General features: G+C 41.0%; 1 protein-coding gene across 7 annotated transcripts in view; it reads left to right on the top strand.

The window, feature by feature from the left end:
* Window positions 1-16,892, top strand: part of LOC129711885 (rab GTPase-activating protein 1) — a 154,372-nt gene that overhangs the window by 34,651 nt on the left and 102,829 nt on the right. For all 7 annotated transcript variants that reach the window (XM_055659877.1, XM_055659881.1, XM_055659880.1 and 4 more), the window contains 5 exons: window positions 4,235-4,472; window positions 9,958-10,165; window positions 11,749-11,923; window positions 12,805-12,962; window positions 15,436-15,546. In XM_055659877.1, coding sequence (XP_055515852.1) covers window positions 4,235-4,472; window positions 9,958-10,165; window positions 11,749-11,923; window positions 12,805-12,962; window positions 15,436-15,546 — 890 coding nt within the window. The remainder of the gene's footprint in view (window positions 1-4,234; window positions 4,473-9,957; window positions 10,166-11,748; window positions 11,924-12,804; window positions 12,963-15,435; window positions 15,547-16,892) is intronic.

The following is a 16,892-nucleotide window of genomic DNA, read 5'->3' as shown; positions in this document are numbered from 1 at the left end:
ATAATGTATTCTGAAGTGTATAGACACATCGTATCTGCTCAAGTTTAAAAAAAAAAAAAAAGCCTCAAAACTCATTGGCCGGCGGTTCATTCTACAGCAAGACAATGATTCTAAACATACTGCTAAGCAACAAAGGAGTTTTTCAAAGCTAAAAAATGGTCAATTCTTGAGTGGTCATCAATCACCCGATCTGAACTCAATTGAGCATGCTTTTTATATGCTGAAGAGAAAACTAAAGGGGACTAGCTCCCAAAACAAGCATAAGCTTAAGATGGCTGTAATATAGGCCTGGCAGAGCATCACCAGAGAAGACACCCAACAACTGGTGATGTCCTTGAATCGCAGACTTCAAGTAGTCATTGCATGCAAAAGATATGCAACAAAATACGAAACATGACAGGTTTTATTTACATGACATTGCTGTGTCCCAAACATTATGGTGCCCTGAAATGGGGGGGGGGGGGGGGGGGGGGGGGGGGGGGGGGGGGGGGGGGGGGGTGGGGGGGGGTATAACTACTATAAACACTGCTGTAATTTCTACATGGTGAAACAAATGTATAAAAATGACCTTTATTAAAATCTGACAATGTGCACTTTTTTTTTCTCTTACAAATTTCAAATTGTGGAGTACAGAGGCAAATAAATAGACAATGGGTCTGTGGCCCAAACATTATGGAGGGCACTGTAAGTATTGCAACATATCATTTAGCCCAATTGCTCTATTCCTGCTTCCATTGTTCAGGAGCTTTCTCGATGATACTTCATTTAACCTTGTCTATCTATCTTTCTATTTCTCTGTACTCTGTGCTTTATATGTCGTGTGCCTTATTGAGTTTAAGGGGTAAAAACATGGGGTAAATAATTTAGTCAAGATTGCGCCTTCAACGATTTCATGAAATCTGAGAGATATTATTGCTTAATATTATTTTTTTAAATGAGAATTAAAGGGAAGAAAAGTTTATTCAATTCTGCATTGTTCTTTATGAAGTTATTTGCTTTTGACCAGGCAGTTACCTCAGTTCAGGACAGGTTATTATCTCAGGTTGTGCCAGCGTCTGGGTTATGGGACGTTGAGATTGGATCACCCCCCCCCAACCCCATATCCTGTGACACTTCCAGTATCTCCTATGCCAATGTCCAGAAGAACCACTGTGATTTGACTGCACATGACGCGTATATATTTCCAATGCTGTGCTGTTTGAACATTGAATGCAGTGGCTGTTTTTTTTTGTACCTGAAATCGCTCTAGGCAGTACTAGGGCAAAATGATTAGACAGTAAATTATCTAGGCTTTGACCCTACAACTGTAAAGGTGGCATTGCTTGTGTTGAGTTGGATGATCAGCATTCTCCCTTTCATCGTCTGTTCCTTAATCCAGTTCTGGTCTGCCCATCTGCCTGTTGGCATCGTTTACTTTTCTTTGTTTCTCTTCATCCATGTGACACTTCTGCTGAGTACAACTCTCTGCCTCTGAAAAGGCATGAATCGGGAATTGAGTAGTGTGCTTTTAATTCACTTCAATTGTGACTGGTGCACAAGGAAGGTTGTCTCTCACCATCAGAATGCCTGTGGTCATTTGAAGACTGTGATAGGAATTGGAATGTAGCCAAAGCATCATCGCGACAGGTCAGAACTGGTCGATTTGTAAGAAGTAAATTAACTCCATTTAGACCTGATAGAATTATATAAAACTATAGCGGCATAGATAGGGTGGACAAGAGCCTTTTCCCCGGGCTGGAAATGTCAAAGGTTAGAGGGAGAAAGTTTAAAGGTAGTGGATGCCTGGAAAGCACTGCCAGAGCTGGTGTGGTCGAAGCTGATACGACAATCGCATTTAAGCGACTTTCAAATAGACACACAGCTATGCAGGGAGCAGAGGGATATGGATCGGGTGGAGTTAACTTGGCATCCTGTTCAGCACAGACATTGTGGGCCAAAGGGTCTGTTTCTGTGCCGTACAGTTCTTTAGGTTTTGGTTGAATAATTCCATGTACATCGAGGTACAGTGGAAAGCTTTTGTTTTGCATGCTGTCTAATCAAAACAGATCATACTATACATGAAGGTAGACATAAATGCTGGAGAAACTCAGTGGGTGAGGCAGCACCTATGGAGCGAAGGAATAGGTGACGTCGGCATGGGCTGGATAGGCTGAAGGACCTGCTTATGCATTGTAATATGTGATTTTTCGACATCACCAAGGACTGCTCTCACCCCAACCATGGACTGTTTACCCTCCTACCATCCGGGAGGCGCTACAGGTCTCTCCGTTGCCGAACCAGCAGGTCGAGGAACAGCTTCTTTCCGGCGACTGTCACTCTACTCAACAACGTACCTCGGTGACTGCCAATCACCACCCCCCCCCGGACACTTATTATTATTTATTCAAATCGTTTGCTATGTCGCTCTTTAAAGGGAGATGATAAATGCATTTCGTTGTATCTGTACTGTACACTGACAATGACAAGTAAAATTGAATCTGAATCTGAATCTTTTTGTTCAGATTAGCAGGAAATTCTGGTCATGTGTTCATTTCAGTCAGACAAAGAAGTACTGAGGGCTAGGGAACGGACTAGAAATAAAATGGCAAGCTGAACACCTGATTATAAAGTCAAGAGTGTTTAATTGTCTTGTGTATAGACAATGAAACAATGAAATTCTTACTTCCAGCATAATTCTTAAGGGGTTGGACAGGCTAGATGCAGGAAGATTGTTCCCGATGTTGTGGAAGTCCAGAACTAGGGGTCACAGTTTAAGGATAAGGGGGAAATCTTTTAGGACCGAGATGAGGAAAACATTTTTCACACAGAGAGTGGTGAATCTGGAATTCTCTGCCACAGAAGGTAGTTGAGGCCAGTTCATTGGCTATATTTAAGAGGGAGTTAGATGTGGCCCTTGTGGCTAAAGGGATCAGGGGGTATGGAGAGAAGGCAGGTACAGGATACTGAGTTGGATGATCAGCCATGATCATATTGAATGGCGGTGCAGGCTCGAAGAGCCGAATGGCCTACTCCACCTATTTTCTATGTTTCTATAACAGGCCTGCAACCACAATACACAGAGATATTTTATTGACGTTTTGTGTATTTATATATTAATAACCCCAATATCAGAGAAAAAAACCCTCAGTGCAACCAAATTCAGTCTGTGGTTCATGGTTGAGTAGCGTGTAGTGTTCAAGAACCTGATTGATGCTGGGAGGAAGCTGTTTTTGAACATGGTTTTCGGACTCCTGTGCCTCCTTCCTGATTTGAAGTGAGAGTGTAGCCAGGATGATGTGGGTCTTTAATGCTGGCTTCCTTTAGATCCCTTTGATGGTGAGGTCAATGCCAGGTAGTGTCTACTGGGCAAATTTGTGACAGAAAATGTTGGAAAGGGATTTCCATAGGAAATGCTAACTTTGGACCTTTCCATGGAGCATATGATCTGCATGCTACTTTTACACTTTTGAGTGGATGAATGTATTTCTGCTTTGTACTTTAAACTATTGAAAGATTGGGAGGGGGGGCATTGGGAGGAGCACCAAAGATGAACCTCAGTTCCACAAGTGTTGAAAAGTTAACCAGACTGGGAGTTTTTTAGCTTATGGATCAATTAAAGTTTTAACTCAGTTACTCAGCATCTCTGAAATTGCTTGGGTTTTCCTCCATCTTCTGATCTGACCATTTTATTTTTGGAGTTTCTGAAATTCTACTTTATCACAACGATTTCCTGCAGCTACTGCTACTTGCTGAAATAGCATTCTATCTTCCTGTTCTACTTCAGTTGGTGGTTGCTGCTAGCGAGTGATCAAAAAATGTAACTTGTTTTGGGTGTAGATTGCACGGTAGTTGAAGTGTTTGACTTTATACAAGTGAGTTCATGGCATTAATGGGTAGGTATGGATCTCAGATACTGCATTTATCTTTTTTGACATTTTAATTGTTTATTTACTTTACAATCCTTTAAGTATTGAAAGCTTAATTTTCAATCGTTTGTCTTGCGATTTTTAAAAAATATGAGTCACCCTTGTTTTTCTGCAGTATAATGTGAAACGTTGTAGAAGTTAAAATGGTTTAAACGGCAAACAGCAATTCCAGAAAATGACAACTAGCTTCCGCTCCAATGGTTTCCTAGAAGTAAAATAGGAATTGTAAATGTACTTTAGTGTGCGTGCACAATTTAAAACGATGTTTGCATTTATTTGCAGTGCAAGTGATAATAAATGTTGCCTACCTTGTGTTGCCTACCTCATAGATAGTTGGAAATGGAAGTGAACAGCAGCTCCAGAAGGAGTTGGAAGATGTATTGATGGACTCGTCAATGGAAGGTCAAACAGGTGCCAGGGAACCTTCAGAAGCAATGCCAACCTCTGCAACAAGCGAGGAGTCACTGACTGAGGACATTTCATTAACTCCATCGCCTGTGTATTCAGGATTAATGGTGGTTGCCCAGAAACCAGAAATGAGCCTGCCAATTAAACCCCCGCAGGATGGTAAGTGGTATTCTAAAACCAATTGCTGATCTAAAGGGAGCAAAAACCATTGGTATGGATCAAGAGAGGAGTAGGGGTAAGGAGGAGGAGGTGGGGGGAGTGGTACCTGATACAGTTTTCTGTAAATACATAACTTTTATTAAATTTTAATCATTAAAACCTTTGTTTTTGGAAACATTTCCGGTCTATTATTCTCCACCATCAAAGTAATTTGTGTTAGGTTTAGGTTTATCGTCGAGTATTATGTATAGTGAAAAGCTTTGTTTTTTTCGGGCTATTCAATCAAATCAGATGATACTATGTATGAATTCAATTGTCAGAAAGTAGAGCGGAGATAGAGAGAGAGAGAGAGAGATAGAGATACAGAGTGCAGTGTATTGTTTCTCAGCATTGTAGTGTAACAGTTCCAGAGAAAAACCCCAATGACCGGAGTGAGGCAAGTTGGAGAATCGGCACTGTATGGACAGTTGTGGACAGACGGTTCAGAAATGCGATAACAGAGGGGGGGAAAGCTCTTCTGACTGATGTGTTTAAGAAGGAACTGCAGATGCTGGAAAATCGAAGGTACACAACAAAATGCTGGAGAAACTCAGCGGGTTAAAGAAACGTTGCCTATTTCCTTCGCTCCATAGATGCTGCTGCACCCGCTGAGTTTCTCCAGCATTTTTGTGTATCTTCTGACTGATGGTGTGTGCTTTCAAGCTTCTGTATCTTCTGCCTGACGGGAGAGGGGAGAAGATTGAATGAACGGGGTTGGGGAAAAATGAGTTAATACAATGTAACAAACTTCCTCAACATTAATTCTCTCTTCACACCTATTGTTGTTTAAATACATTGCTGAATATTTTTTATTGTAAAACCAGTATTTGTCCATTGTTCTCCCATGGGTACTTTGGAGAAGTGGTTAAATCATGCCAAATTCCCCACTGTTCAGGTTAACAACATTCAGATTAAAAGTATAAAACCAGATTGTTGTAAAAACAAGGAGGGGGGAGGGGGGTGAGGGAGCGAGAGGAATCTGCTATCCTTGGTCTTTATGTGACTGAAATGCCACTCATTTGCCACCAGAAGGCCAACTGCAGTTTAATATGTTGGTTTGCCACCACCTTCAAGGACAAATGGGTATGGGCAAAAAGTGCTGTCCTCTGAGTGAATAAGTAAATAATGACATTACCCACTTTGCTTCTGAGGCTATTGCCAAGAGTCAAAAATGTTTTATTGTCGTATGTTCCAAAACGGCACACTGAAATCATTTATCATTTAGTCGTCAACTACTGCATTTTCATGGTTCTTTCAATATTAGTAGGAAACCATTTGGCCTATTAAAACCAGGCCAGTTTTCAGACTATCACATTATTCTCATTCCCCTACTTATTTCCCTGAAAACTGTTCACTCTCCCTTGTCCATGAAGCAATCCCCTGACATTTTCCCCCACCAGTCACCAACATTAAAGGTAATATACACACCAGCGCACCTTTAGGATATGGGAAGAAATCGGAGCACCCAGAAGAACCCACACATTCAAAGAGAGGACAAGCAAACTACTTGCAGATAGAACCAAAGACCAGGAGTGAACCCAGGTCCCTGGAGCTGTGAGGCAGCAGCACTATGTCAAAATCCACTGTTCTTTTAATGGAGGAAAATGGGGAGAGGGGAATGTTTGTGTAAGTTACCTAAAATGAGAGAATTCAACATTTATACCATTGTTTTGTAAGATAACCATGCAAAATATGAGTTGCTGTTACTCCACTTTGCGTGTGGCCTCACTGGCAATGGAGGAGGTCAAGGACAGAAAAGTCAGTAGGACTTGGGAGACCGAGCATAAGTGTTCAGCAAAACTGTCGCAGAGTTTGCGCTTGGTCTCACTGATATACGGGAGCCCACATCGGGAATGCCGGCTGAAGAGATGATGTTAGAGGAGCTGCATGTGAACCTCTCTCTCACCATAAGAACTGAATAGAGTTGAGAGAGGAGGTACAATGGCAGGTATTGCGGTTGTAGGGGAAAGTGCCAGTTGAGGGAGGGGTTTGGGTGGGAAGGGACGAATGAACCAAGGAGTTGCAGAGGGAGCAGTCTCTGCGGAAGCCGGAAAGGGGTGTAGATGGGAAGATGTGATTAGTGGCAGGATCACGTTGGAGGTGACAGAAATGTTGGAGGATGATGTGGTGGATGCGGAAGCTGGTGGGCTGAACAGTGAGGATTAGGCAAACTCTTCCTGTTGCGTCTGGGGGGAGATGGAGCGAGAGCAGACCTACGGATACGTGTGAGGGAGCCATCTACGATAGATGAGGGGGAACCATATTTACTAAAGAATGAGGACATACCTGTATGGAAAACCTTGTCTTGGGAGCAGATGCGGAGGAAATGGAGGAATTGAGAGTGGAGAATAGTGTCTTTGCAAGAGGACATTAAAGATTAAACATTAAAGACATTAAACTTGGCTAATACGTAGATTACTCTGAAGGACTATTATGTCCGGTGCTTTCATTCCTAAATTCTTGTTCTGCAGATTTTGCTTATGCCACGCTACCATCTACACATTGGTTTTCAGAGCCTGTTATTTTCTCCATGATTAAATTTATGTCCAGATTTGCTTATTCCTTCATTTGATTGCACTATTATTCCAACACTTTATTAGGCATTAAACAGCACTAGCCTGTTTCCAATTCTGCGCTGGCTTTTCAGAAATTGGAAGAGCATGCTTCAAGGAACATTGATCCATTTACCTCTTCAGAGCTGAGGATTCCCCAACGTGTCCCAACCTTTTGTCCCTCGTGCTTAAGGCCATCAATGGGATGAAAGAATGTTGAGTTTAGCTGCAGTTCCCAATAGCAATTAACCAATCATATTTAATTGCTCTGCTCTCTGCAGTAACTGGCACCAAGTCAGCATTTTCTTTAGGCTTAAACTTTGCCTAATCAGCATTTTATTGGAACATAATATTTCCTCCTTCTGTGCTGATGGAGGGAAAGTGCAGGAATGTAATGGCAGAAAAAGATAACTTTATCATATCCCTGGTCGTGTTGCATTGTTTTAGTGTATTACTTTACTGCACTCTGCTGGCTGAATCCTTGTAAGTTCAATGCAAACACCTTTTACTGTTTATGAAGCACAGTTCCATCTCCAAGAGATAATAGGCAGGATATCTTTTGTATTTCTTTCCATATAATAGGACTTCTTAATAATTTGTGTTTACATGGAATAAATGGTGCATACTGATTCAAACTAAGAAATTTACTTTGCAGTCCATGTATAATTGCCAATAATGAAAAAAGATTGATGTAAAGCTGACCTGAAACTATGTCGCAAGATTAATTTAAAACATTTATTTCCTGTTTCCACCCATAACATTTCCTATGAGATGGTAGACTTGGGCTAAGAGAGTCTAATGTTTTAATTTTTAGAAAGCAATACAGGAACCATTACAGGAATTGAAAGTACATAGATTGGTTTTGACTGCAACCTATCTGTGTGGCATCTTTTATGGGTGGTGAATCTCATGAAAGTGTAATCGGATAAAATGTTGTTAAGCTGAATGGAGTATGGATGATGACCCTAAGCTTGGTTTATGATGTAAATCTTCAGCATGGTGTATTTAGACATTTGTAGAACATTTGATGGCCAATGCTGCATTGAAGGGATCTCAGGATGTGCAAGAGAATAAAACTGGAAGAATGCTAAAGCTGAGGATTTATAAGGCACTGGTCAGATCACATTTGGAATATTGTGAGCAGTTTTGTGCCCCATATTTGAAGCCTAGGAAAGAGTACAGAGGTGGTCTACGAGAATGATCCTGGGGATGATTGGGTTAACTTAAGACGAGTGCTTAATGACTCTGGGTTGTACTTGCTGGAGTTTAAAAGGGGGATCTCATTGAATGATGAAAGGCCGCGAAAGAGTTGATGTGGAGAGGATGTTTTTAGTAGTGGAAGAGTCTAGGACCAGAGTGCACAGCTCAGAATAAAAGGATTTGCCTTGAGAATGGAGATGAGGAGGAATTTATTTAGCTAAAGACAGCAGTGGAAGCCAAGTCTTTGGGTATTTTTAAAGTGGAGATTGATTGGTTCTTGATTAGTCAGGGCATCAAAGGTTACAGGGAGAAGGTAGGAGAATGGGATTGAGAGGGAACAATAGATCGGCCGGTGGAGCAGACTCGAGGGGTTTAATGCCCAATTCTGCGCCTACATCTTATGCTCTTATGTGGTTTAGGAGTAGATTATAGAGATATATACAATTATAGAGGTAGGATCTAGGGAAGGGATTTGAAAGTGGCAATGAGAATTTCCAACTTGACTTTTCAGACCAAGAGTTCAATGTTGGGCAGTGGCACAGAATGAGAATGGATGAATAACCCAGGGCAGGGTTTGGTCCATAGAGGTATCCTGCCAGGAAAGCATTGAAAGGTTGTATCCAGGTGACAAAGGAATCGACGAGGACTTCGGCAGCAGATGAGCTGAGACAGTTGCACAGATGACATTGAAGGGGAGTAAACGGCCACTCTGTACATAGTATGTGTTTGAAAATCACAGAGTGGGGGGATTCCAGACGGTTTGGTTCACTTTAAGTCTCAATTTTGCAGGGTTGGAATCATTAGGAGGGCTTACTTACCCACGGTCATTTTACTGAAGGTGAATAGTGGCTTAGTCAAGACTGAATGTCACACAAGCATCTGACAACAGGGAGTGGTAGGATCAGGGTGGTGTCAGTATTCGTGAGAAACCTCACATCTGAAAGCCCTGCACCGCTTGTGAAACACTCCTATTTGGAAAGTGGAAAGAAAGAGGAAACATATGATTGAAGAAAGCAATAAAAGTTATTTTGCTTGAACCTGCAATGAACCTTCCCAATTGCCAAACCAACACCTGGAACTAAATAAATGCTCCCTTCTTCTGAAGCTGCCTTGAATGAGGAGCTTGCTAAAGGAACAAGAGTGATCTGAATTACCGGGTCTTCATAGCAAAATATCAGCAAATTATTTAATTTAGTTAGAGTAAAAAATATTTGGAACTTTCTCCAACTTTTTTTTTTTAAGGATGTAAATGCTTTGTACTGTGAAAATCCTTGTCTAAACATTTCACTGTTTTCATATTTTTCAAATACTTATTCCCAGCAATAAATTTCCAAGAAGCCTCAATGTGTAAAGGTGGAAGGAATGTTCAGAAGAATAGACTAATTCGTAGTTAATTAAACATTTTTCACAAAATATAATTTGTAACTTTGTCTGCATCAAAACGTGGAGACACGTGTTCTGCCTACATGTGGTCTGCTACATGACTTTTTCTGGGTTATATGCAAAACAAAGCATTTCACTGAACCTAGGTGCATGTGACAATAAAGTATAAAGTATCATATACTTTGAAAATGATTCTAATTCAGCTGAAAATGACTAATAAAAACAGATACATTCAAGAATGGGAAGTGGGAGCTTCCTCCAATATCAGCTTCAGCAAGATGACATTGTTTATTTTCATTTGGACTTTTCAGCTGACTCGTCAGACTCCAGTCCCTCTACGCCGATTCCAGAAGAAGACAGCATTTTGTTCAGCAAGCTTACGTACATGGGATGCGCCTCAGTGAACGCTCCTCGGAGTGAGGTTGAAGCCCTGCGGATGATGTCCATCCTGCGAAGCCAATGCCAGGTCCCTTTAGACGTGACTATCTCAGTGCCGAATGTTTCGGAAGGGATTGTAAGGTGAGGATTGTAGTGATGTGGATCCACTGACTGAAACAATCACAGAGAGGGAATGTATCAGTTTTCAGATTTCCTTGATTTGGACTTCGTTGAAAGGTAACCAATTTTGTGCATCTTGAAGTGACCCCTGTTGAAGAAATCTTGGAAACACAAGAGCTTGCAGATGATGGAATTTGAGCCGAAAAATAAAGTGCTGGAGGAACTCTGCTGGAACGGGAAGAACACATTTTGGTGGGGTCCCCTTTTCATTCCCTCTACAGATGCTACCTGACCTACTGAGTTCCTCCAGCGTTTTTTTTTTTTTTTTTTTTTTGAGCCTTGGAGAAGAATTGTGCCAAATTTTGACTAGTTTACACGATATCTACACAGCTTCATGGTCAGCTTGTCCGTTTGCCAGGCCACGCACTCTCAACAACTGGTAGCAACTGACCTTTGAACAGGCCATAGATAAAACTGCCCCCTATCTTCAGTGATCGTGGCAGTTTAACCTTTTAGTTTCCACATCCCTAAGCTTGATCAACTGCAATAAACATTCTTTTTACGCCCACCATTCTTGGTTCCCTCATCCCAAACTCTTCTGATCCAATATCATTGTACTGAGCTATTCCCCTGTTTTCGAATCCTTCATTGCAATAAACTACTTTCTGACCTGTGGGCACCTGCGCTGCTCAGATATCTGATAATAAGAAAAACAATTTGATGAGTTGAAAGTATCCAACCCAAGAAAACTATGTTAAATACTATTGATATTAACTGGGGAAATCAGGCAATTCTTGCCATCAGCTTTTTGAATGTAGAAACTAAATGACGGGTCTGCATTAGACTTTAATAATATTCTACATTAAAGTTTCTTCAATAGGGATTGAAAAAAATCATCTGCTGGCGGAAATTGGCAGGTCAGGTGAGCAGTTGTGTTAAATCCTACTGTGGAAAGATTGAGACAGCCAGTGCCACTAATTCTAACAATTCTACCTCACAGGCATACATTCTACCTTGGATGGAATGGATAGACAATGTTGCAGGTGTTCAGTCTGAATAAAACTTCTGACACAAGCATTATCTGCCCAACTCCAGCCGCAGACGCTGCCTGATCTGCTGAGTTCCTCCAGCGGTTTGATTGTGCTCCAGATTCCAACATCTGCAGTATTTTGTGTCTACATTCTTCAAAAGGGAACCGCATTTTTCATAAGGACATAGCTTTTTGTACAATACCCTTCCATTAAATTGTGGCAAAGTGGTTAATGTTTTGACTTTTTTTCTTAATGAAATGGAAACCTGCAAAGAGCAGCGGTAGGGTGCATAGTGTATTAATTTCTACTCCCTAATATACCTATTGGGATATAAGAGAGACTGAAGGGGATATTGGAAAGCAAATGGCTTGTGTGGATGTGTGTGATTGCCCACATCAAGCAAATGAGTAGTGTAAGTGGAGATTATCTTGCCCTTCCCACAGTGTGTGCCCTGAGTAAACATGACAGAATTCTCTATCACAAAAGCCTGAGAATTTATAGGACGTTAGTTTTTGCACATTTATTGATTAAAGTTGCAATAACAATCTTTTCTGGGTTTTTTCCCCCCCACAGACTGCTTGATCCCCAAATAAACAGTGAAATAGCAAACTATCCAATCTACAAGATATTGTTTTGCGTCAGAGGGCATGACGGTACTGCAGAGAGTGATTGCTTTGCCTTCACGGAAAGTCACTACAATGCAGAAATTTTCAGGATTCATGTCTTTCGATGTGAAATACAAGAAGCAGTGAGTCCTGTATCTTGATTACAAATGTGTTGACGATAATAAATGTTCACATGGCTTGCAAACAAATGTAAGTTGCACGTACACGAGGCTGAGAAGCATTACCTCCAAATTGAAGAACAGCTTCTTCTCATCAACCATCAGGCCCTTGAACCACCTTGCACAACCCCATGAGCCTGTCTTAACTCTCTCTTAAATATAGTGATTTATCTGATTCCACCATCTCCTTTGCATTCCAAATAGCAAATGTTCTGTGTTTAAAGAACACTTGTCTCTCACATCCCATTTAAAACTCCTTCCTCTCACCTTAAATCTATGCCTTCATGTTATTGATACCTATACCATGGGAAAAAGTTCCTAGCTGTGCCTCTTATAATTTTAATAACTTTTTCACCCCTGAGCAAAAGAAGCCCAGTTTATTAGGTTTCTTCCCATAATCATCTACTTTTGCATCCTTGACTGGCTCGGCCTCAGGAAGTAATGCCAGTGCAGAATTTGGACTGACCTAATGCCAACTGCTACTTGTGGTCTGCCAATTTTTCTAATGGCTGGGAACACTTGACTTTTCAAGAAATATCGAGTGTCTTTTGAAAACAATCTTTAATCTAGTTCCAACTGTTCTAATGCAAGATATACATATTTGCTCTGTTCTTGAATCTTTCACGCAGTTGATGCTTCTGATCTAATGGGAAATAGTGGTTGACATATTATTCAATCTAGAATGACTAGAAAGCCATTGATAATTTATTCACTGGTGCATTAAAAGTGCAAAAATGTTACTGGAAAGTTTGAAATTCAATTCAATTAAGCTAATACTTTTTGGTTGAAAATTGTATCCTAAACTTGTGCTGTGACTAATTTATTTCTCTATAATCCACATTTAGGTAAGCCGTATACTGTACAGCTTTGCCACGGCCTTTCGCCGGTCTGCAAAGCTTACACCTCTCTTAGCAAATCCACCAACACTAACCCCCGACAGTGATATCTTCACATTTACTGTGTCTTTGGAGATAAAAGAAGATGATGGTAAAGGATATTACAGGTACTTGAAGCTTTTGTACTTTTGCTTATAGCCCTTTTAGTGAAACTCGGCATTTGTGAACAGTGCTAGGGGTAACTCAGCGGGTCAGCGTCTTTAGAGAACATGGACAGGTGACATTTTGGATCGTGACCTTTCTTTGGCCTGAAGAACGGTACCGACCCGAACTGGCACGTATCCATATTCAGAGATGCCGCATGATCCGCTGAGTTCGTCCAGTGCTGTGTGTCTTTGTCGACTAGCATCTCGGTTCCATGCATCTGAAAAACTCAAATTGCCTGTAATGTCAGGAGTCGGTCAGCAAGTGTGTGAGGGAGAAAGTTAATGTTGATGTTTCACGGCCAAAATCTTTCACCCTGATCTTTGACTCCATAATCTTTTACTCTGATCTTTCACTGTCCATAAATGCTGCCAAACCTGTTGAATGTTTGTATTTGAATTGAAACCAGTTTTCCTTTTTGTGCTTTATCCATCCCACTTCTAGGGGAGGGGTCGGAGAGGGGGGGTGGGGGGGGGGAGGGAAAGAGGTGTCTTGCAGTAGTGGTGAACAGCAAGCTGCACTTTATCACGCAGAAAAAGGGCTTAAAGTTCTAACCATGGCCAGGCAAACTTGTACTTGGCTTGTAGATACACGAGTGTGTATCTGTATGTGCTTCATTTGACCTGTGTTATGCAGGGCATTAATATTTTCTTTCAACCTTACTGATGGGCATCACTGTCATTGCTAGTGTTTATTGTCCATCTCCAATTCTCCCGAATGAAGTTTTTGAGCCCCTTTCGAATACGGTGTTTCTAAAATGTGTCTTTGGGCATCCGGTGACACTGGAAAACAATAATATATTGGACTTCAGTCAGGTCTCCCTCAGTGGAGAGGGGAAAGACCAATGCTTGCCAACAATTTATGGCAGAACATAAATGTCTAACCTGGGATTGCCTGTCCAGGCCTATAATTGCAGCTGCCCAGCCTACTGCCTGGTAATCACATATTGCGTTATACTGTATTTTTACTGCTTTTATTGCTCCCTATTCAACTGTGAAGCACATCAGTTTAGATTCCCTTTCTGAGCCTCTCTTTTTGACTTTGAGATAATCCAGTTGTGCACTTTTGATTATCTACCCTGATATCTTGTTGGGTAGTCAACATTTGTTTGATATCATTTCCATTAGGTGCCCAGGGATGTTTCTCTACAGGACACTGTGTAAATAAAATTATAACCTTAGTACTATTTTAAAACAAAAACATTTTGTCATTTTGGCACCGTGGCGCAGTGATAGAGTTGCTGCCTTATAGTGCCAGAGACCCGGGTTCCATCCTGACTACAGGTGCTGTCTGTGCGGAGTTTGTATTTTCTCCGTGTGCTCTGGTTTCTTCCCACACTCCAAACACGTACAGGTTTTTTTATTTAATTGGCTTTGGTTAAATGGTAAATTGCCCCTAGTGTGTAGGATAGTGCTAGTGAATGCGGTGAATGCTGGTTGACGCGGACTCAATGGGCCGAAGGGCCTGTTTCCGTGCTGTATCTCGTCTAAAATATTCCACTTTTGTTGCTATAAACTGCGTTCACTGTGACCTTCCAATTAAGTGAATGAAGAAATCCTAATTTGTTTTATTATGATGCATCTGTTAGTCATCTTCCTCTAACCTTGCTCTGCCCCCATCTCTGCCATGCCTTGGATGCTCAAATATCTAATTTACAATGTTGCAAATGCCAATGAGCTAAAATTAATCAGTGTGTTAATGGCAAAGTTATAAGAATCATTTAGCATCCTTGTCAAATAATTGAATGTTCAATGGATATGCCTTTCGAAAATGTCAGAGCTGCTTTATCTTCCAGTACCAGAGAGGATAAATCTTGACCTGTACCTGACAAATGTTGCCTGGTACTTAAAGATAAAGATAATTACCTTTGGGGAAACTTTCCAAATCTGATTTCTTTCTGAAGCAGAGATGAACACTGTTATTGGCACTACGTTATAGTAACGATGTTGTCAAGCGGCAAGAGGTACAGAGAAGATTTATGAGGATGTTGCCAGCAGGCTAGAACTCTATTCCTTGAAGCACAGAAGGATGAGGGGTGATCTTATAGAAGTGTAGGTAAACATACAGATATTTTGCCCAGTGTAGGGGAATTGAGAACCAGTGGATGGACATAGGTTTAAGGTGAGGGGGGGGGGGGGGGGGGGGGGGGGGATTGAATAAAAACCTGAGGGATCATTTTTTCACACAAAGGGTGGTGGGTGTATGGAACGAGTTGCAGCAGGAGGTAGATCAGGCGGGTGCTATCGTAAAGTTTAACAAACATTAAGGCAGATAAATTGCCCCAAGTAAAATACTGAAAGAATGGGATAGAAGGGAATACTCTGGGAGCTGCCACAGTCTCAGCAGGCTGGATGGCCTCCCATCTCATCAGGAAATATGAAGTAATAACTTTACATGCATGTGTTACCAAAATGTTTTCTGGTTTTTCCTTGACAGTGCAGTCCCCAAAGAGAAAGATAAACAATGCTTCAAACTCCGACAGGGAGTGGATAAGAAGATTGTAATATGCGTCCAGCAAGCGTCCAACAAGGAGCTTATCATTGAAAGGTACTAAATCAACAAATTATATTTGGTTAATTTAAGTTGGTGATTCCAAATATGCTTTTGGCTAGTCTGGTTTTAGCATGGAGCTATGCTTCTAAACTGGTGAAGACTTGAATGCTTAATCAACCAAACTGTCATATATCTATGACAGATGAAATGTTTCCCGTTCATGATAGAAGTGTATAAAATTGAAAGGCATGCAAATGTTAGACAATGGAAACTTATTCCCCATGCTCAAAGATTAGAGCTCACGGTTTTTCAAATGAGAGGGAAAAGTTAAAGGAGATGTGTGGGGCGTTATTTTTACACGCAGAGGGTGGTGGGTGCCTGGAAAGTGCTGTCAGGGTTTTTAGTGGCAGATGAGATAGCGGCGTTTAAGAGGTTTTTAGTCAGGCATATAGATATGCAGGGAATGAAGGGGTGTGGACCACGTGCAGGCAGAGATGAGTTTAATTTGGCATCATGTGGACATTGTGGGCTGAAGGGCCAGTTCCTCTGATGCACTGTTTCTATGTTCATGTTGTTGGAATAAATCTGTGTGATTCATTGTGAGATTCAGTACCGGTAATGTTTCAGAATTGGGATCTTCTGCTCAGCAGCAGCATTTTTACAGTAGGATCCCCTACTCAAGGAGAGAAACTAATTTGTGCCAAATTGATGTGTTTTGAGAGTGAAGATCCACAATGGACTTGTTCAGATTTGCCAAACTCCTTTCGGGCAAGATCCTAATTTAGCCTAGTCTTAAAATTAAATCAGTGTTACAATTAAGTTAATTACAATGGAATTAATTAAAATAAAATAAAACAGTTTCAGTCTAATTTTCCATATATTATCTAAAACTGTTAATTACAAAATTTGGACTGCCCAATAATGGCAGTGACTTGTTGCTGAATGTAGACAAAAGTGCTGGAGAAAATCAGCGGGTGCAGCAGCCAAGGGTTTCGGCCCGAAACGTTGCCTATTTCCTTCACTCCATAGATGCTGCCGTGCCCGCTGAGTTTCTCCAGCACTTTTATTTACCTTCGATTTTCCAGCATCTGCAGTTCCTTCTTAAGCACTTGTTGCTGAATTCTGTGTAATGCTATGATTCAACTGATTGTCTTTCATTTCCCCACCTTCCCTCCCCCCATCCATACCCAATTAGATTATTTATATCTAAAAGAATGCTATTTATATCGGGGAGGAAGTTTGCTAACAATCAGGATGTTTTATAGTGTTTGCATGGTGGGAATTTTATTGCATGTTCAGAGTGAATGTGTTTGAAATTATTGCTTAGTATTTCCTTGTTGTGGCTTTCTTTTTGTATAATCAACAATCTTTATTTGCCAACGTTCATCTTTAATGATTTT

This window comes from Leucoraja erinacea, chromosome 31, assembly GCF_028641065.1.
Source record: "Leucoraja erinacea ecotype New England chromosome 31, Leri_hhj_1, whole genome shotgun sequence".
Lineage (NCBI taxonomy): Eukaryota > Metazoa > Chordata > Chondrichthyes > Rajiformes > Rajidae > Leucoraja > Leucoraja erinaceus.
This window is presented reverse-complemented; position numbering and strand designations above follow the sequence as displayed.